The following is an 18,754-nucleotide window of genomic DNA, read 5'->3' as shown; positions in this document are numbered from 1 at the left end:
TCACAGTCGAACATCAAGGCCTGTGTTCGCTGAGGGTTCGTTTGCAGCCTCATTAGGTCTTAATGCAATCAGAAAGACTTTGCAGAGAATTGAGTTGGAACAAGTATTCAGTAGGAAACGATCTGTTGCTCATTGCGCATATTTTGTAAAAACCGAAAAAGAAATATATTGTGGTACTCAAATAGACTGCGTATTCCTCGTTTTGAAGTGGGCACCTTATTGCCATGTGTAATGTTGAGTTCTGAAAGTGTTACGTCGTTGCGTTCGAATTGCTGTTATCAGGCAGAGCTTTGGTGACCCGGCATTCCAGTTTCTAAGGTGTGATGAATTGTCAGCAAGAGCTGAACGAACTGAAGTTGCCATGACATATCGCGCAAATGAAATATCAACCTGCTTATCAGCATGGTGGGCAGTTCTTTCCGTCATGGCACAACAACTAATTATAAAATATAGCAATATAGAAATGAATTTAATTGTCCGTATCACTTTGGAAGCGCATTTGGGGGGCATTTAGTTTCCTCACTTCTTGTACGGCGTTGTCCTCGTCCTGACAGTGCAGAGCCAGGAAGTACCAACGCATTTGTACAGTGCTAATGAAAATGCGCCGAGATAATTCCGCTGCCGTGGTAAATGTGAGCACATTTGTTTTCATGTAGACTTCTGCAAACTATGAAGCAATGGAGGACTGCAGGAAATTCAGAATGAATATATTGCACATTAAGAAAATGGTTCCGCCTTTGTGTGGAATCGCTAAAAAGCGCTGGAATTGGGACATCATTGCATTGCTTTTGTTGTAGCTATTTTCTTTGTTAACAGCTCAGGGCATATAACCACAATTGGAGACTGACCAAGTGTTGCGAAATAACTATCCTTTCTCCGTCCGCGCCTTCCGCGCTTTCCCTGAAATCGCTGCGGTAGCAGCTGCTTTGTTCTCCGTTTCCGTTATGTGACGAGTGGCGAAATCTTTTCATGCGCTTGTTCTCTTTTTTTTTTCTGGCCAACCACTGGGGGCCCCTAATGATTTATCAGCACCTTGAACAAGCGCACCCAACCAGAAAGCTCTTATGCGAGCAGAGTGCCTGTTAAGTACGCGGAATGCGTGAATGCTCTCAAAACGCTAATGACTTCTGTGCAGTCGTCCGGAGTGAGTAATGCCAGCTTTCAGCGGGTTTCGCTAAACGACAATGATCACTGCTTCGTTAGTGCACGCTCGTGATTCTTGCTTTTGGCTGATGTCAACAATTATAGAAAATTACTGGGAAAGTTTGTTAACTGCTCTCATGAGAGTGAGCTGTCGTAGAAACCTTTCAGATACGGGGAGTCGTGACGTTAATGCGAGATCGCTGAAAGCTTATCAGAGTAAATGATTGATGGCCTCTAGAGATGCTTTGCGGCCCTTGAACGTTTTCTTTGCTGAGCAATTTGCTTCACATTTAGTTTGACTGAACGCTTGACAGATGAAGGAGTACACGCTGCATTTCTTTAGGCTCATATTGGTATCGTTTTAGCCACCTGCGCCACTTTCTGGCAGTGCATTTGTAGTGAAGTCCCAACTTGGTCCTTGTATAACCTGCCGGTCCCCGATTGCACCGAGCTTCACCTCTTACAGGTCTTTTTCTTTTCTTCACCTCTTACAGGTCTTCTCTTTGCTTTCGGACTTTCACGGCCGCGTGCCTGCTCAATTAATTTCAGCAATATAGTTCAAATACCCACAACCTACCTTCCAGCGCCCTGTATTGATGTAGCGACTGGTACTTGTTTGCGTTGAACAGCTCTCCTGCGAGATGCATGCACTTGTGCATCACGCAGAAACAACGTTGACGGAAAGCTTCGCCCGCCCGGGAGCTTAATTCGTCGCGCCCGCTTTGGCAGTTTATTTTATGTTTTTTTTTGTTTTTAGCCACGCGCTGTCGTAGGTATCACTGGAAGTGATCGGCCAGAGAAAGGGCTCCTAATTTTGAGCATGTATACCTGCTTGGCGCGACAAACAGCTGCTCAAGTCAGACAAGGGAGCGGCCTATAGCCTTACTTAGCTTGAAAACGGGTCTGGGTGGCTCACTAGACCGTTTATGTGAAAGTCAGAAGTAGGGGTATCCCTCCCATAAATTGTTTCTATGAGCCACGAACCAACCATTCTAAAGTCAGAAGTATATAAGAGGCGCAAAGTTAGGGTTATCTCAACGTTTGGAAAACTAAATGACTGCATGAACTGGTTGATGTGTCAGAAAGAATGCTCCGGATGTTCCATAGAAGATGGGAAGTAACAATTATGCTCACGAAAGGGCCCTTTCCACAGGGGCACTCGGGTTCACCCATTGTTTACTCATGGGCTAGAGACGGAGTCGATGCCGTCGCCGCTGTTGAGTAATGTACTCTTTTCTCTGTATCGTGTCTTGGTTCCACCCAGGCTTTGAGACGAAACGGTTCCAACAAGATGTGGCGGCAAGCGTTCCTGGTTCTATGCGCTGCGCAGCTGCTGATCGCAGGGGCCGGTAAGTCATGGAGCGTCATCCGCAACATTTCACTTCTCAAAGAAACGGTGGCCAGGCTTCCGCCGGCCGCCTAATCACACGGTATTTTACCGCTCCGTTCTTGTACGTGCCGGTGTTGCTGAAATAGACGCTTTCCACGAACCTGGGAATATCTTCCATTCTCGGGAAACCACACAGTGCTCCCTAGCCAAAGTTCTGACCCGTGAGCATCCGTGTCCAGCCAAAACCTAAGACCTCTCGAAGACGCTAAAGTGGAGGTCTTCGTGACTTGGAAAGAAAAGAGACGATATTAAAATTTCCGTTGAGTAAACAACAACAAAACACATGCGCATGTATAGCGTAGTTAAGCAATTCGTCGACCGGTATTCAGGAATCGTATATTACGCAAAGGCTGTCTTGAAACCAGTATTCGCCGGGGTGATCCTGTCGTTATCACACTGATTGATATGACGAAAAGCGGACACCCGAACACCTGCCAATATGAAGATGGTCATACGTGAGTGAAGTTCTGCGAATACGGATCCCAAATATTTCGAGTTTTTCGAATATGTCCGCATGATGGACGTTTACAAAAACTATATGCCTAGAAGGTCGCCAGAACAAATGCGAAAAACATTACGGCCTTGGTGTGGGAGCTTCGTTCACAATTAAATCGAGTGTCACTGGGTTAATTACTATGTTAGTTGACACAGTGTGCGACATGACTACTGCGTGCTCTTTCGTAAAGAAGAGAAGAAACATATTATTCAGGCACAGGCCAATACAGTCGACAGTATCATCTGGATCATTAGTCTACGTGGTTAGTTCTGGATGCAGAACATAAAAGTAAACATAAAATGCAATCTAAAGCAATAATAAGTCATTTTATACGCGCGCTTTAAGGTGATGCTTTATTGATAAGGCAATGTTTGTAATTTGTTTAATAATGCAGGGTATTTCATTCAAAATTTTGTGCAGCGACAAACGATAAAAAATGCTGACCGCAATCATTGTGACTTTATGGCAAATTGACTTTGTAATAATGCTTGGCCTTCGTAATATCTCTTGTAGGCGGAAGAAATTTAAATAAAAGATCTGGTTTGTTTGTGGTTATAGTGTCCTGTGGATTGAGACAATTGTGCTTTATTCTCAGCTTGGATAAATGACATTATGCTCAACTCTGGAAAAAATCTATTAGAAGGCGTGTTCTTGACCGCCGATGCAATTTGTGGCGCAGTATGTTTTTGAATTTTTGATCAGAGGTGTGCAGTACGACTTAGTGTGGGAGCTTGGGAGTGCTGGTGATTCAATGAAAAAAAAAAAGAACTACACAGCGCAAGAAATAAGGGGAAACGAGAGAGCGACACCACAAACATGATACGCAATGTTTGAACATGGAATTGTTCAACTACCTTCCACAAGGTATAATAACCAGGAACAAATTTTTAGTTATTTCATTGTTCAATATGTGGACCTCAGTGCAGTGACGAGTCAGTATTTATTTCTAGATATCTATGACTGCTAATTTGCTGGATTAATCTGTGTCAAAGAAACAAGTTGCATGTCTTAGGACATAGGTGTTGTTTGCTATTTAAGACAAGTTTATTTGTTTTAACCCGTGCCAAAGTATTTTCAAGCTCACTTTCAACATTGTCGTAATAACTGCCTTGGAATCATTGTAGCTATGGATTTGATAAAGACTCTCTTTGGGTGCCCGTTCTCTCCCTATGTCTTCTCGGTTTAAGATGACGATGACAAGAAACCTGTGGTGTGCTACTACTACGGCGAGGCGATGTCGCGGCCGAGCCCGATGAACTACCGCATTTCGGACATCCCGGGACACCTGTGCAACTACGTGACCCTGGCCTTCGTCACCATCAACTCCGAGACGTTTGAGATGGAGTCCAGCATGTCCTCCTACCTCAACAACACTGGTATGTCACCTCACGCGAGTTTTTGCAACGTCTTCCGAATTTCGAAAGCTGAACTTTAGAATTCAAGAGAAGATGGAGTGCTGTCAAATGCTTCGGTAGGTGTGTAGCTATTTCTTCCGTTATTTGAGCCTAGTTCGTAAAAGTATTCTGCTACCAGCTGGACTGCGATTTTTTTCTCATCACGTCCCATTGCAGGGTGAACGCACACAATGGAGCAGTATGAGAACTCTTAAAGGTGGAGTTAATGCTAGGGCAGAGTGGTTACCATATTAAAGGCAGTTGCTACACCCGCGGACAAAGTTCTGAGGCTACGCAGCCAAAGCTACAGAACCTAAGCGCACGTGTGGCTGTGCTGCTGGATATAGTCCAATGTATAAATGAATAATTTAGGATAATATAGTTAAAATGTTGAGCAGCGTTTTTTATTTTAAGCATTTAAATAAACTATAGACTCCTATATTGGCCACTGAGTAATAAAAAATTGCTGCTTCGCCCGAACGGCGAAGCATCGATTGCTATAGCAAATTAGTGGGCAGCTGTACGAAGTAAAGATAGTAGTTTTATCGGCCGTATAAACTTGTAAACACAGGCACACCAACTAAATTACCAACCACAGTGTCACGCGCGCTCAAGCAAACACGAATACATCTGACTCGATGACCGCGGAAACTCGCTGTCAAAACACCGGCGTGAGGAAACGCGGCAGCTGCAGCGAACGAAGTAACATTCGTGCTGTCTATTATTTCACGGAAAAGTGAGCGCCGAGAACGCATAGCACGCACAAAGCTACGAGCCGCCGACGCATTTAGACTCTGCCCCCAACGCAGATCGCTCTCAACATGTGGCCGGCCGACCGCGCGCAGCCGCCACATGCGCAGTGGCAGCCGGAGTAGAACGCCGCCTCCCTACCCCTTTCTCTCATAACCCCGGTGCCTCGGAAACGACGGGGGATGGGGCGCTTCCTGCCCGCTTTCGTCTCTTTCGCGAGAGCGAGATTGAGTCGTGGTCGTGGGCTCCTCTCGCACGCCTTCACTCGCACATACACGGTCGGCGACGGTGTTATCGCCCTTCGACTTTAGGCGGAACCTCACGGCGACGACGGAAATGCGCTTGGAGTGTCCGTGCAATTGCTATCGCAATGAAGGAGAGTCTTCGTTCCAACACGGCAGCAAAACCAACTCCTCCTTCGGCACGCGCCCATACGCCCTCTGCTTCGGAGCAGACAGCACTGCTCCCCGGAAATAGAAAATGTCACAAAGCGATGTCAAGTAAGTGCGGACTACTTGTGCTGTGACATGAGTGCATTAGCTCCGCGCTGGTAGCTTTTACTTCATAGCCACAGAAAGGTGTCCGCGAGTTTAGCATTACCTTTATGCATAAACATTAGACCATAAAAAATACGCCGAGTGTCTTATCGAAATTCTCAGCGAAATTCTTAGTTAGAAGAGGTCAGACAACATGTTTCAGTGAACCTCTACACGAGCCATGTGTCGGGAGTGCAAAAGCAGAAGTCTTAGGACATGCTCTCAAAAAAAAGTTGCAAATATGTTTGACCTTCTCTTCCCGTCTGTCTCGCAGGCCTGTACCAGGAGTTCACGTCGATAAAGAAGAAGTACTCGCATGTAAAGACGCTCATTTCTGTCGGAGGCTGGGAGTACGGACACAGCGTGTTCTCACGCATGGTCAGCCACACTGTAAGCAGGTGAGCTACATTAAGTGCACGTAGTCAACAAAAGGACGCATTATTGCTTTACCACGGCTGGGTATTTTCTGTGCTCCCTGAATCATAAGCAGCCTCGCAATTTTATTCACGCGCCATCCTTCAAAGTTAGTTATGATGGCGCCTCGAGAGGAAATCTACGCTCTCACAGCTTTTATTGCAAGGATATCTTCTTTACTAGTAGGGTAAAAAAATATTGAGCTGTGCATATTTGTGCTGTGCATATTTGTGCTGTGCAATATTGAGCTGTGCATAGCTGTGCAATACTGTGCATATTGACTATATGCACAGTGACTTGCATGCGTTGCTGCTCTTCATCTTTCTTTTTTGCCTCTTGTATGTGCTAGTGATTGGGTATGCTAAATAGCCTTTATTATTAAATGCGAAACATTTCTTGGTGAACATTTGCCACTTCGACAGTATCTATCTAGCCACCTACGTCTCGGTGCTCTCATGGCCACTTCGTTAAATCGATAGGTACCAAAATTGACATAGTATAATAAGAGCGTATGCCGAATATAAATGATAGGTTATGACATGAATATCATGACATCTGTGTCATGTAGGTCTCGAAACAGCCGCCAACGTCTTGGTGCTCTCACGGTCGTTTCGTTAACTTGGTATGTAGCAAAATTGGCGTAGTATGACAAGAGTGTATGACGAACATAAATGATAGGTCATGAGATGAATGTCATGATATACGTGTCATGGAGGTCATGATACAATCGCCTACGTCTTGGTGCTATCATGGTCCTTTTACTACCTCGGTAGGCTCCTCATAGACTGCCTCGCATGGCATCGATTCGCAGAGGGCGTGGAATCTGCCGGCTTTTTCTTATTATTATTTTTTCTACTCTTTGACTGCATAACCATATCGCTGTATCCAATCTGCCGGGCCTAGTCACATAGATCTTTGTAGACTTAGACAGGCCATTTTCCGTGTGTTGCTTCATATGGTGTCTAAGTAATTATTATTGCTATTATTATTATTATTTAATTTTTGTTTATTTATGCAAATTTATATCTGCCTATAAGTGGAGCAGCCGGAGGCGTGGTGCTTCGAACCTCTCCAGTTGTAATCCATTTATTTCTAGTTCCTACTTAGTTGAAAGACAGGGACAAGAAAAGGGGAAAGGTTAACCAGAGGGGAAGATCCAGTTTGCTACCGTACGCTGAGGAGAGAGGGGAGGGGAAGTAAAGTTATAGCAGAGCAGAGAGAGTGAGGAAGAAAGGAAGAAAGGAAGCACAGATACACAAGCCCCAGTCGGTCATTATCACCGCACAGCGTAGTACCCCTTGTAGCACTAAAACCGTAATTTCAAGCTACAGCCGCTTGTCCAAGCCTGTTGTACTTAAAAACTGCAACAGTGTCCTCGTCACCCTCTGGTGCGATGACTTGTGATGTCGGCATCCTAAATTCAACGCATTCGGCAATGGAGGAACTCATCTCGTTCAAATTTTTCTTGTGAAGTTTGAAAATTACAGATGACAAGCGAGTTAGGTTTATTACGCTGACCTATCTGCTACAATATGGCCTACGACCCGCTCAACACCCTAAACCATACTAAACAGAACATTACGTTCCCCTACCTCCTAAATGAAGCCAAATTTACGCGTATTATTTAGTTTAATGCATTAATACACTACTTATTAAAGAAATAAGGCTGAAGTTTCTAAGAACAAATGAGCTTAAATTTCCCGGAGAGAATCTTGGAAGTTTAAGCAGATCTGAAAACATGCACATCTTTTGGGACCCGAGATTTTCCATCCTTGCGGTGCTGAACGGATCTACTCAGATATTCAGAAACGTTCAAGTGGGAGTGAGTGCTTGCTGAGCAGAGAACAATGGCAAGTGAACGCATCGATAACCTTTTCGGTGATGCTTTACAGCATTGCAGAGACGAAACGTCTATAATCAGGGTGATCTTAGCGTTCGGGCCGAAACATGTTTGGATGGTGACAAAGAAACTTGAAAGTAAGGTAAGCACCACTCATCGAATGATGGAACGAAAAAATTGGAGGACGCTTAAGCTTCACCTTCAAGAGTGGAAGGCGACAGCGTTCCCGTCGACCCGCCAAGGGGTGTAAGACAGTGGGCTACGGCGCAGCGACTACGCGCCCCGTATCGGACGCGGTGAGCATCGAGCAGCGCCGCGTTCGGCGCGGCAACGAAATGTGCGCCTAAGCAAGCGACGCACGCCTGAGCCTTAACCCCCGTATGCAGAGATGCAACTTAAGTCGAAGCACATGCTTGACTTGATTTAGATGACGCCTGGCGTTAACGTGCCCAAAGACGCTCACTGCGTTTCCTTCGGCGCGTTCCCGATAGGCGTCACTCGGATCAAGTCAAGCATGTGCTTCGACTTAAGTTGCATCTCTGCATACGGGGGTGAAACAGCTTGTTTCTAAGGCAACACCGCATTCACTAGAGACGCTTTTGTACCGCTTTGAAGCATCGAACTCGTGGCTAAGTGGTAGACCCTGGTTCGATTCCCACCCAGCCCATGTTGCAAGTTGTTTTTTATTCATGAAGTGCCTGCTGGGATTTATCGCTCACGGCCAACGCCGACGACGCCGACACCGACGCCGACGACACCGTCTTTTCTGCGACACGAGCTCCTAAACGCTGTCGCGTTAAAATGATACGCATATCCTTTCGAGACACGAATGTGGCAGAGCATTATAAGTCCGCGCGGAACCTGTCACCTCGAGGTATAAAGGACTACCCAGTTGTCGGGCTTTCCAAAGACAGCAACATATACCATACATGGGGAAGATAGCGTTTAGTAATGCTGGAAGTACTGTGAAGTATATGAGCTTTAGTACGTCATACATTCGAATCTAAAGGCCGCGGCTCTCATGAGTACTTCAATATAGTTTGCAGAACGATCGGCTTGTAAAAGCTATAGGCTAACTATTTAAAGAGCAAACGACGGGTATCTATTACATTAGCTGAACATAATAGAGAGTGGTGGAGATGGAAATACCACGTAATGCGTAGAGCACCTAACAAGTGCGTTATTGGAGCAACATATTAGGAGCCAGTAGAAAGGAAACGCAGTTGAGGGCTTTGATGTATTAGATGCACGCTTAGATCAATAAATTTGCAGGTATAGGATTGAGACGGCCGCCTCGGAACAGGCATAATCGTAGCTCGCTGGGAGGGACATACATGCTAAAGTGAGCACAAATGGGATGATGATGATGTTTCTGATGATGAAGCACTGCTGAAGCACGTGTCATTCCTCTTCTTGTCCTCGGAATCGCAGGCGGAAGTTCGTGAAGAGCGCGGTGCGCTGGATGCGTCAATACGGCTTCGACGGCCTGGATATATCCTGGCAGTATCCGGGTACGATGGTGCGCGGAGGCACCCACGGTGACAAAGAAAACTTTGTCCTCGTCATGAAGGTGCGTGTGAGCTCAATGTACCAGGACGCTGTTTCCCGTGTTTGGTGGGAGTGCTCTGGAAGTTCTCTGGTTCTTTTTTATTTTGTGACCCATGGTGTTGTTATCACTGCCAATTTCTGTGGATACATTTTAAAGTTTCACTGTGCTGAAGGCGAAAGGAAGCGTCCGCGAATATTGCGAACTTCGAGCGTCGGATAATGTTGGGGTCAGTTCTGTATGCCCCGCTTTGGTCTAATTAATGCAAGTCTCCGTTGCGACCGTCCATTTGGTTTTTGTATATCAAATAAAAAATAAACGAGGTCTAGAAATCGCGTTGACACACACCACACACACACACACACACACACACACATATATATATATATATATATATATATATATATATATATATATATATATATATATATATATATATATATATATATATGGATATATGTTTAGCAGACTAAAGACGTATTTAGCTGCTGTGGTGGTTAACGTAATATGAAGGAATTTTGTTTCTTAGTTTCTACGCACATCTTAAATACGCTGCCTGATACGTAACCGAAAGTGATAGTAGGAGTGTAGACGAAGTGAGTTAGCTCTGCTCATCTAGAGATCGAGCTGTGTGTGTAAGAGAGAGAGAGAGAGACGAAGAGGAAAGGAAGGGTGGTTAGTCTTCTGTTTGCTACCCAACACTGGGGTGGGGAGACAGGGATTAGAAAGAGGATAGAGAAGAAAGTGTTAAAAAATGCACTCACAGAGAAACACACGCCAAGGGCGTTCCAGTTCGAGACATTCACAAAGGCCGGTAGATCGCAAGAAGCGCAGTAATACTTGCACGGCCTTCTTCTGTGACGTTAGGCCCCATCGATGGTGTAGAATTCCTTCTTCCGATAGTGAGCTGTGCATAACATTAGAAGTTTGTATTCTGGCTTTTGCAGGAGCTCAGGTCTGAATTCGAGAAGTACGACTTCATGCTCTCAACGACTATTCCAGTTGACTCAATGCTCCTCAAGAGTGGTTACAACGTGGCGGCTCTCTCGAGGTAAGCAGTCTGTAAATTTCTCATCAAATGACGCGTGTGCTTACGTAACATCAAGGTGCGCGTGAGTGCCTTCATAACTTGAAACGAGATAGGAGTGCTCTACCAAACACTGCATCTTCTTAGCTTGGGGAAGCGAGGGGGAGGGAAATGGTGGACAAGCTTTAGTTTTCACAAGAATATTTTTTGTAAAATGGACCTTCAATACATGCTGATGGTCGCAAGCTAAAAGCGAACGAAAGTTTTTAAACAGAATAAGTCGTAAGCCTAGAAAGTTCGTATTAACTTGCATCGACCTGCGCAATCTGCAGAACCATATGCGACGGGCGCTTCGAAACAACCGACAAAACGTCATAAAGTACCATCAACATCGTCAACATGTGCATGTGGACGCCGCTAGTTTTCCGTGTCTTTTCTCTATATTTACTCGACCTTTGAGCGTCTATTTACGGTGTGCTGTACACAAATTATAATCTCGTGTATGCAGTTCATGGAATGAAAGCTGCTACTTGCTGTTTCTCGCACTTTGAAGGGAAATAATCTGATTTATTGTCAGAGTGGAGAAGCTTTCTCGCCTGATTGTGCCCTGATCTGCCACAGGTACGTCGACTGGTTCAACGTGTTCACGCACGACCTTCGTGGCACCTGGACGGGCTACACGGACGTACACAGCCCACTCAGGAGGCGCTGTTTTGACAGGGGACCATATGCATCTCTCAACGCGGTAAGCCTGTGCTCTGTCGTATCTTTCTGAGTCCCACTCCGCATTTTTTTTTTCGTTGTTTCCCACGACTTCTACGCCTGGCCCACACCGTAGCACACTATTGTAACGGTAGCCGTTACAAAGATACACATTTTGGGATTCCAGTGAAGAAGAGTTTATGCTAGTGTGGTTTTCATGTTTCTGCTATGCTTAATATGCAATAATACCTGCATTGTGAGTCTTAGCCGAAATGCGCACAGCAGTGGAGAAATCTTCACTTTCAGTAGAAGTTATACAAAGTTCAAAGTTCACACATGTCTGTCTGTAGAGTATGTCGAGTGTTCCAGAAATGGTAACGAGCATTCCTTTGACCATTTCGTACTCGCACGACAGACGTACGACATGTGAATGACTGAAAATTTGCATCTCTCTCTCTTGTTCGTCTCGCTCCGGCCGCTGCAGGAGGACGGCCTGAACCGGCTGGTGAAGCTGGGCGCGCCCAAGAAGAAGCTGATGCTGGGCATCCCCTTTTACGGGCGCAGCTACACGCTACAAGACCCACGCCGACACGCGCTCGCCGCGCCCACGCGCCGAGACGTACCCGCCGTACCGGGGCCGTACGTCATGTCGGACGAGATACTCGCCTACTACGAGGTAAGCACGCGTGTGCTCGCTGCCACGGAAGGTGTCATGTGCCTGATGAAGTCTGTCTGTCTGTCTGTCTGTCTGCCTGCCTGCCTGCCTGCCTGCCTGCCTGCCTGCCTGTCTGTCTGTCTGCCTGCCTGTCTGTCTGTCTGTCTGTCTGTCTGTCTGTCTGTCTGTCTGTCTGTCTGTCTGTCTGTCTGTCTGTCTGTCTGTCTGTCTGTCTGTCTGTCTGTCTGTCTGTCTGTCTGTCTGTCTGTCTGTCTGTCTGTCTGTCTGTCTGTCTGTCTGTCTGTCTGTCTGTCTGTCTGTCTGTCTGTCTGTCTGTCTGTCTGTCTGTCTGTCTGTCTGTCTGTCTGTCTGTCTGTCTGTCTGTCTGTCTGTCTGTCTGTCTGTCTGTCTGTCTGTCTGTCTGTCTGTCTGTCTGTCTGTCTGTCTGTCTGTCTGTCTGTCTGTCTGTCTGTCTGTCTGTCTGTCTGTCTGTCTGTCTGTCTGTCTGTCTGTCTGTCTGTCTGTCTGTCTGTCTGTCTGTCTGTCTGTCTGTCTGTCTGTCTGTCTGTCTGTCTGTCTGTCTGTCTGTCTGTCTGTCTGTCTGTCTGTCTGTCTGTCTGTCTGTCTGTCTGTCTGTCTGTCTGTCTGTCTGTCTGTCTGTCTGTCTGTCTGTCTGTCTGTCTGTCTGTCTGTCTGTCTGTCTGTCTGTCTGTCTGTCTGTCTGTCTGTCTGTCTGTCTGTCTGTCTGTCTGTCTGTCTGTCTGTCTGTCTGTCTGTCTGTCTGTCTGTCTGTCTGTCTGTCTGTCTGTCTGTCTGTCTGTCTGTCTGTCTGTCTGTCTGTCTGTCTGTCTGTCTGTCTGTCTGTCTGTCTGTCTGTCTGTCTGTCTGTCTGTCTGTCTGTCTGTCTGTCTGTCTGTCTGTCTGTCTGTCTGTCTGTCTGTCTGTCTGTCTGTCTGTCTGTCTGTCTGTCTGTCTGTCTGTCTGTCTGTCTGTCTGTCTGTCTGTCTGTCTGTCTGTCTGTCTGTCTGTCTGTCTGTCTGTCTGTCTGTCTGTCTGTCTGTCTGTCTGTCTGTCTGTCTGTCTGTCTGTCTGTCTGTCTGTCTGTCTGTCTGTCTGTCTGTCTGTCTGTCTGTCTGTCTGTCTGTCTGTCTGTCTGTCTGTCTGTTCATACAGTCGTCAGGCATTCGTTGTCATAGCATCGTCGTAATGTCGTCATGGTTGTTTTATCGCCGTCCCTCCAGCTTCGCCGTCCCTCTGTTCATAGCTTAGTCGTCACGCCATCGTCGTCATACGCTCGTCGTCATCCCGTTGTCCTTGTAGAGAACGCCATCCACGCGCCACTGTAACTGGCGCGCGTTTAAGTGGCTAGTTTATAGTGCCACTCTGTGACGGCATGTTATGCACGTGACAGGCAAGTCTGATGGCTTACACCACACAGTTCGATGACACCATACCAATGCCTATAATGTATGCTCATGAACGGCGATATTATTCATTGATAATAGAGCGTGAAAGTGTAATTTCATTCTTAAGTGAAGCTGTACTCCTTAATAACCATATTACACGAAGGACTAAATGGAAGGAGGTTGGAATAAGGTTACACTGCAGAGCCGCATCTCTGACGTTACGCGAAGGCGACCACCTTTTTATGTCACGGTGTTCTTGCAAGACTGATCTCAGAAGTGGACAAATTGGAGGGAACATAGTTGTTCATGCGTAGTAATGTAGCTTTCCCCTTTCTTTCCCGCGTAATACGGCCCAGAGTGTCACATAGTCATGAGCAGAGAACATGCCTTTGTTAAGTTATCAGTTGAAAACACTCTGCACTCTCAGTACTCTGCACCATCAGTAGGTATCTGCACCATCAGCAGAGTATCGTTAAATGCCATTAAACGCAATAGAATCGATGTTTCTCTGGCCCATGCACGGGAGTACACGGAAGCCTAGAATAAGAAGGGAAACGAAATGAACCAGATAGGAAACGGAGAGAGATTAACACAATAGACCAATAAAGTAGGAACGTAAGAAACTCGACTAATAACTGAATTGATGGTCTACTATCTGTCGGCACAATAGCGCTAGCCCGTCGTATATTTTTCTGTATTATATGAAAAAAAAGTGCCACTGTGAGGAAGTCACTTTCATATCGAGGTGGTGAAACGTTATGCGCCGTGGGCTAACGCTGTGTGTAAAACCCGCTGACGTAGACGGCGCACGGTGAAGGGTAGGAGGTATGCTTATTGTGGGAACCCCGCACGTTAAAACGCGCACATATTTTGTAATCGCAACAATAAAGGCAATGGCGTCTCCCTCGCCACCCCGCCCTTATTTTTGGTTGGAGGCATGTAGAGGGAAGGGTACGCTTCTAGGCTGGAAAACAGAGTGAGTTTCTGCAGTTTACGGCGAGCATGTCTACCACTCCGTAGTGAGCACTATAGTGGTATGTGGGGTACTACAGGGACCAAGGCTTTGAACTCTTGAAGCTCGCTTATTGACGGTGAAACAATCTCGAAGCCCTTGCCACCAGTGGTGTTGTGCCATATAACTACGCAGGTTTGCATGGACATCACCATGCTCTCCTGGAAACGGGAATACGACGAGGTTGGACAGTGTCCCTACGCCTATCGCGGTGACCAGTGGGTTGGATACGAAGACGAGGAGAGTGTCTCTGCAAAGGTACGTGCGCATATGTACGAGTAGTTTCTGCTTTTCACTCTACACAAAATATTTGCCAGGGCCAGACTGTGATAGTGGTGAGCTCGCTTCGTCGAAGTTAAAGCCAAACATCTTCGTTTTCGCGTACGGAGTCGCAGAAGGGCTCCGGAAAATTGACTTGCGTATGCAGAGGGAGTAAAGCAGCCACTTTGTTTTTGTTGCAAAACATTAACGAATGTAGGGCTGTTTTTATTGCCTCTGTTATTACGGATGTGCTTCTTCAGTCGTTTTCTTGCGCTAAAGAATGCGCAGTTGAAAACTTTCCGTATAAACGCGATGTGTTATGGGTTTTTGAGTTATATTTCAGCAATTTTTCTCCTGCAGTGCCCATCGAGGGTTGTAAGGATTTAGCTCCCACCTCCCACGCTAGGAACAAATACACCCCCTCCCACCCCCCCACACACAAACACACACTGCGTGTTCTCTCACTACACAATGTTGAGCTCGTGCGCGGTTGTGGTTTGAACAACTGTCGTGAACTTGAAGCGTCTTGCGACGCACTCGTCGCTAAACAACAGATGTCTCACACGTGCTGCTGTTTACAGGTGGACTTCGTGCTCGAACAGGACTACGGAGGCGTGATGGTGTTCAACATCGACATGGATGACTTCAATGGTGTTTGTGGTGTGAAGAACCCGCTGCTTAACTCTGTGTGTCGAAAGTTCAACGAAGGACGCCTGATCGACCCGCGCATAGGTTAACGTCCGAGGCTGCCTGAGCGTGACACGTGTATTTTGTGACTGTGGGGCGACTCCGTTTTATCTAGTGACGGAGTGCGTGCTCGAGCAAGTCTTCTTTGCCTTTCTGGACAACACACCGGGGCTTGCCGACGCACTGTGATGTATGGAATGTCTAGTTGTTGTCGCTTGTGTCATACAGACCCCTCTACGTAGACCTCCGGGGTGCACCATCGCATCGAAACTTCCTAACTGTACTGCCCAGCGCACGACGCTGTGGCGTGGTCATACGTAAGAGTTGAGAAAATCTACAGACAGCTTTGGCTGCCCCAAATGAATCGAAGATGCAATGGTCTGTACGAACAAATGTAAATATTAGTCGTGAAGCGAGCCGTGTTTGTTCACTGTGAGCACTATGATACACCACATTGTTCCTAATTCATTACCAACAATAAATCGTCTGAGACGTGTAAAAGGAGTCGGGGACTGTCTGTCACTTTCTCAGCGGCACTATAGAGAAGAGTCGGGACGTTTACAAAGGCGCTAGGAACGTGTGCTTCTGCGAGCTACAGATGTGTTGGTGGCACACACAAGCAAGCGGGAACATGCAGAAAGCTTGTTCCGCAAGCATAAGACCAGTGCAGTGCCAGTAGACAGCGTCTACTCTGTTAACTACATAAATGTAGCAGCATATCTGCTGTTAACTACAGTAGAGCAGCGTGAGAATGCATAGTGACTACATTATCTTTCCACGAGAACAACGGCAAAAAAAGAAAAGAATTATGATGCTTTGTGGTTGAACAAACGAGCACAAGACGGCGCTAGCTACGAGCGCTCCTATGCTAGGGTGCCTCGATGCCATGGCAGGGGGGGGGGGGGCGCTGACATTGAGGCACGTTATTCTACGCTAAACCCTACGCCCGTAAGGGCCACAATGTACCGCAAGCAGCAATACGAACATGGACAAGCAGATGTACTCTATGGTTTATAGAACGTTCACATAACATCCACACGCGAAAAGACCAGTTCAAATGAAAATGAAGAAGAGTGCAATGTCTCTATGTACTGTTTCCGTCTAATTATACAATGGTGACTATAACAACTGGGTTGAAAAAAGTATAACTCAGCGGGCGACGGAGTCACGGTGTTCGCGCGGTGTTCGATCTTCATAAGGTCGAGTCCTGCAGCTTCTCGCTGGCTTCGTCGTACACGACCACCACCTCGCTTAGCTCGGACGCCTTCTTCCGGAAACAGACGTGGTCCACCACCGCGCAGGTGACGCAGTCGCCTAAGCAGTTGTTGGTCGTCCGTGCGCGGTCGCTGCGTGAAGGTGGGGAAGTACAGTTAAGGAGAGCACGGGATCAGTCAGAAATGGGCCTAATGTGACTGTCTCGCGGTATCTTGAACTTTGTCCTTTATGAATTAGGGAGGCTTCAACATCTGGGAAACAATATGAAGTTCGGTGTGTTCCCCTGATCATCTTACTTCCACATTTATTTCAGTTGCTTTAATCACACAACACAGCACGCAGCAACTATTGCGATCTTTCTTTTGTGCCAGCTACAGCTCTTCTTGCGTGATTTATGAGCATTCAACTGCAAAACTTAAATTCCGAATTCCAGCTTCTTGATCCTGACACTGAATAAATATTCAGGCGTATTCAGTGCTGTGACGCTAAAATGAGGTCACCTTTACGTTCCTCATGTGTGCAGGTGTTGTTCATGACAAATTGTCCGAACGTTGTTAATTGTTATGTTAATTGCTACTCTAACTGAACTAAAGTTTACAGTTTGATTGCTTATATTAAAATACGCAAGATCTTTTTTTTTCGTTCGTCAAAAACGTAATAACGTCTTAGAAATGATACTGCTTCTTCAGAAGGAAGCAGAGGACTGGCATGCTTTTCCATACAATGTGTGTTACGAAGGTACTGGCTTAATCAGGTTCGTTGATTTCTGCCGCAATATCATAAATGAGAGCATCTACGAGACCAGAGATCCCTCTGCCTTCTACCAGTGGGTATCCAAAATATTCAAAAGCCCCCCAACTTCCATATCCAATCATCTCATGCGATTGGTCGTACAACAAATGAGTCTTTAAGAGGATGGCATATAATCGTATATAATTGCTTTCTTTGAAGCGTATGGGACGTATGCATTTTGCCTTAAAGGATCAACAACGACTTGTTTAAACGCACCTGTCGATAAAGGTTTCAAAGAGAGTCACTGCTGAGTTATGACAATGTACCATTCTCAGTTACTTCAATGGGGTCGCTGCCGTCACGTCAGTGGCGATGTATGGAAGGGGACAAATAGGTAAACGGGCAATGATAGGCACTTTATTTTGAGGTTGTAGTAAAAGAATCAGCAACTTAACGTTTTCTTTCTCCCGTCGGTCGCCGTCTGAATTTCACCGTAAACTGGAAGCGTAAAGTCTGCGTTCCGTAGCTTATGTGTACTTACAGCAACCACTCGACGGTGAAGAGAAGGCTGACGTCACTGACTGGGGCACCGATGACTGACAATGTCATCACCATGAGAAACAGGGCCGAGCTGGGAACGGATGTCGACGCCACACTGACAGCTGTAGCCGAAATGCTGCGCAAGGATAAAATAAAGTTGTTTGTTGCTTCGGAATCTCCCAGATGCGTTCTAAATACCAGTAAGTTAAGTTAGGTACACTCGAGCATCGTTATAAAGAAGTTGAAGGGGGAGCCTAAATAACTTTGTTACATCCGTTATTTCGTTCTATCCGTTATTACCATTTAATGCAATGCATGCATAATGGGGTGCACAATGTTAAAGATGGAAATAAGAAGACGGCTTTTCGGCCCGCGGGACCGTTACAAGGCCATGCAGGCGATGAAATTTGAATAAAATAACACAAGGATATCCGACATGAGCAACACGTGTTCCATTGTGGTGGTCTTTCGCGTTCGCTTTCCAATTGGTGGGGCGCGGTCGATCGGCACGTGAAACACAACACAACGCTGCGCTGTGGGATCGAGGAGCTAAGCGAATTTCGCAGTTACGGCTTGGCTCAGCCGGCTCGTGGCCTCCGAGATCGCACCAATGCGATCTCGGAGGCCACGCCCAGCTGCGCCGCCCTCACGGCGCGCCACGGGGTAGGAGTGAATGCACTAATCTTTCGCACCGCAGCGCGTCTTTCGCTTTGCCACGCGTCTCGCGCAGCCAGGCACGCGCAAGAAAGTGAGGTCATTGAAGAAGTGCGGTAGTGAGCTGCTCCTTGTGCGCAGGTGCGCAGCTACGCGGGGCTGTGCGAAAGATCAGTGCTGCTCGACGATGTATTCGACGCGGAGACGCGGGAGTTTTGAACTGTCGCTGCGAACGAGTGCCGAACCCCGCGGAAAGCGATGTACTCGGCGCGCAGCGGTCGGGAATTGTTTAGTTTTGGAGACGAATCTAGTTCGTTATATCCATTGGCAGGACAATTTCACTTCGTTAAAATG

General features: G+C 46.6%; 2 protein-coding genes across 4 annotated transcripts in view; one reads left to right on the top strand and one right to left on the bottom strand.

The window, feature by feature from the left end:
• The window catches only part of LOC135916985 (endochitinase-like), a 52,006-nt gene extending 36,246 nt beyond the window's left edge, over nucleotides 1-15,760 (top strand). For both annotated transcript variants that reach the window (XM_065450424.2, XM_065450422.1), the window contains exons 2-10: nucleotides 2,408-2,492; nucleotides 4,217-4,405; nucleotides 5,984-6,107; nucleotides 9,395-9,533; nucleotides 10,457-10,560; nucleotides 11,158-11,281; nucleotides 11,723-11,914; nucleotides 14,447-14,569; nucleotides 15,154-15,760. In XM_065450424.2, coding sequence (XP_065306496.1) covers nucleotides 2,435-2,492; nucleotides 4,217-4,405; nucleotides 5,984-6,107; nucleotides 9,395-9,533; nucleotides 10,457-10,560; nucleotides 11,158-11,281; nucleotides 11,723-11,914; nucleotides 14,447-14,569; nucleotides 15,154-15,309 — 1,209 coding nt within the window. In that variant the 5' untranslated portion in view covers nucleotides 2,408-2,434 and the 3' untranslated portion in view covers nucleotides 15,310-15,760. The remainder of the gene's footprint in view (nucleotides 1-2,407; nucleotides 2,493-4,216; nucleotides 4,406-5,983; nucleotides 6,108-9,394; nucleotides 9,534-10,456; nucleotides 10,561-11,157; nucleotides 11,282-11,722; nucleotides 11,915-14,446; nucleotides 14,570-15,153) is intronic.
• Nucleotides 15,761-16,257: 497 nt separating this feature from the next.
• LOC135916981 (putative sodium-dependent excitatory amino acid transporter glt-6) overlaps nucleotides 16,258-18,754 on the bottom strand; it is a 29,788-nt gene continuing 27,291 nt past the window's right edge. For both annotated transcript variants that reach the window (XM_070531980.1, XM_065450418.2), the window contains exons 10-11: nucleotides 17,748-17,882; nucleotides 16,258-16,605 (exon numbers count right to left, since the gene is read on the bottom strand). In XM_070531980.1, coding sequence (XP_070388081.1) covers nucleotides 16,452-16,605; nucleotides 17,748-17,882 — 289 coding nt within the window. In that variant the 3' untranslated portion in view covers nucleotides 16,258-16,451. The remainder of the gene's footprint in view (nucleotides 16,606-17,747; nucleotides 17,883-18,754) is intronic.

This window comes from Dermacentor albipictus, chromosome 1, assembly GCF_038994185.2.
Source record: "Dermacentor albipictus isolate Rhodes 1998 colony chromosome 1, USDA_Dalb.pri_finalv2, whole genome shotgun sequence".
Lineage (NCBI taxonomy): Eukaryota > Metazoa > Arthropoda > Arachnida > Ixodida > Ixodidae > Dermacentor > Dermacentor albipictus.
The sequence above is the reverse complement of the archived record's forward strand: the minus strand, read 5'-3'. Positions and strand labels throughout refer to the sequence as shown.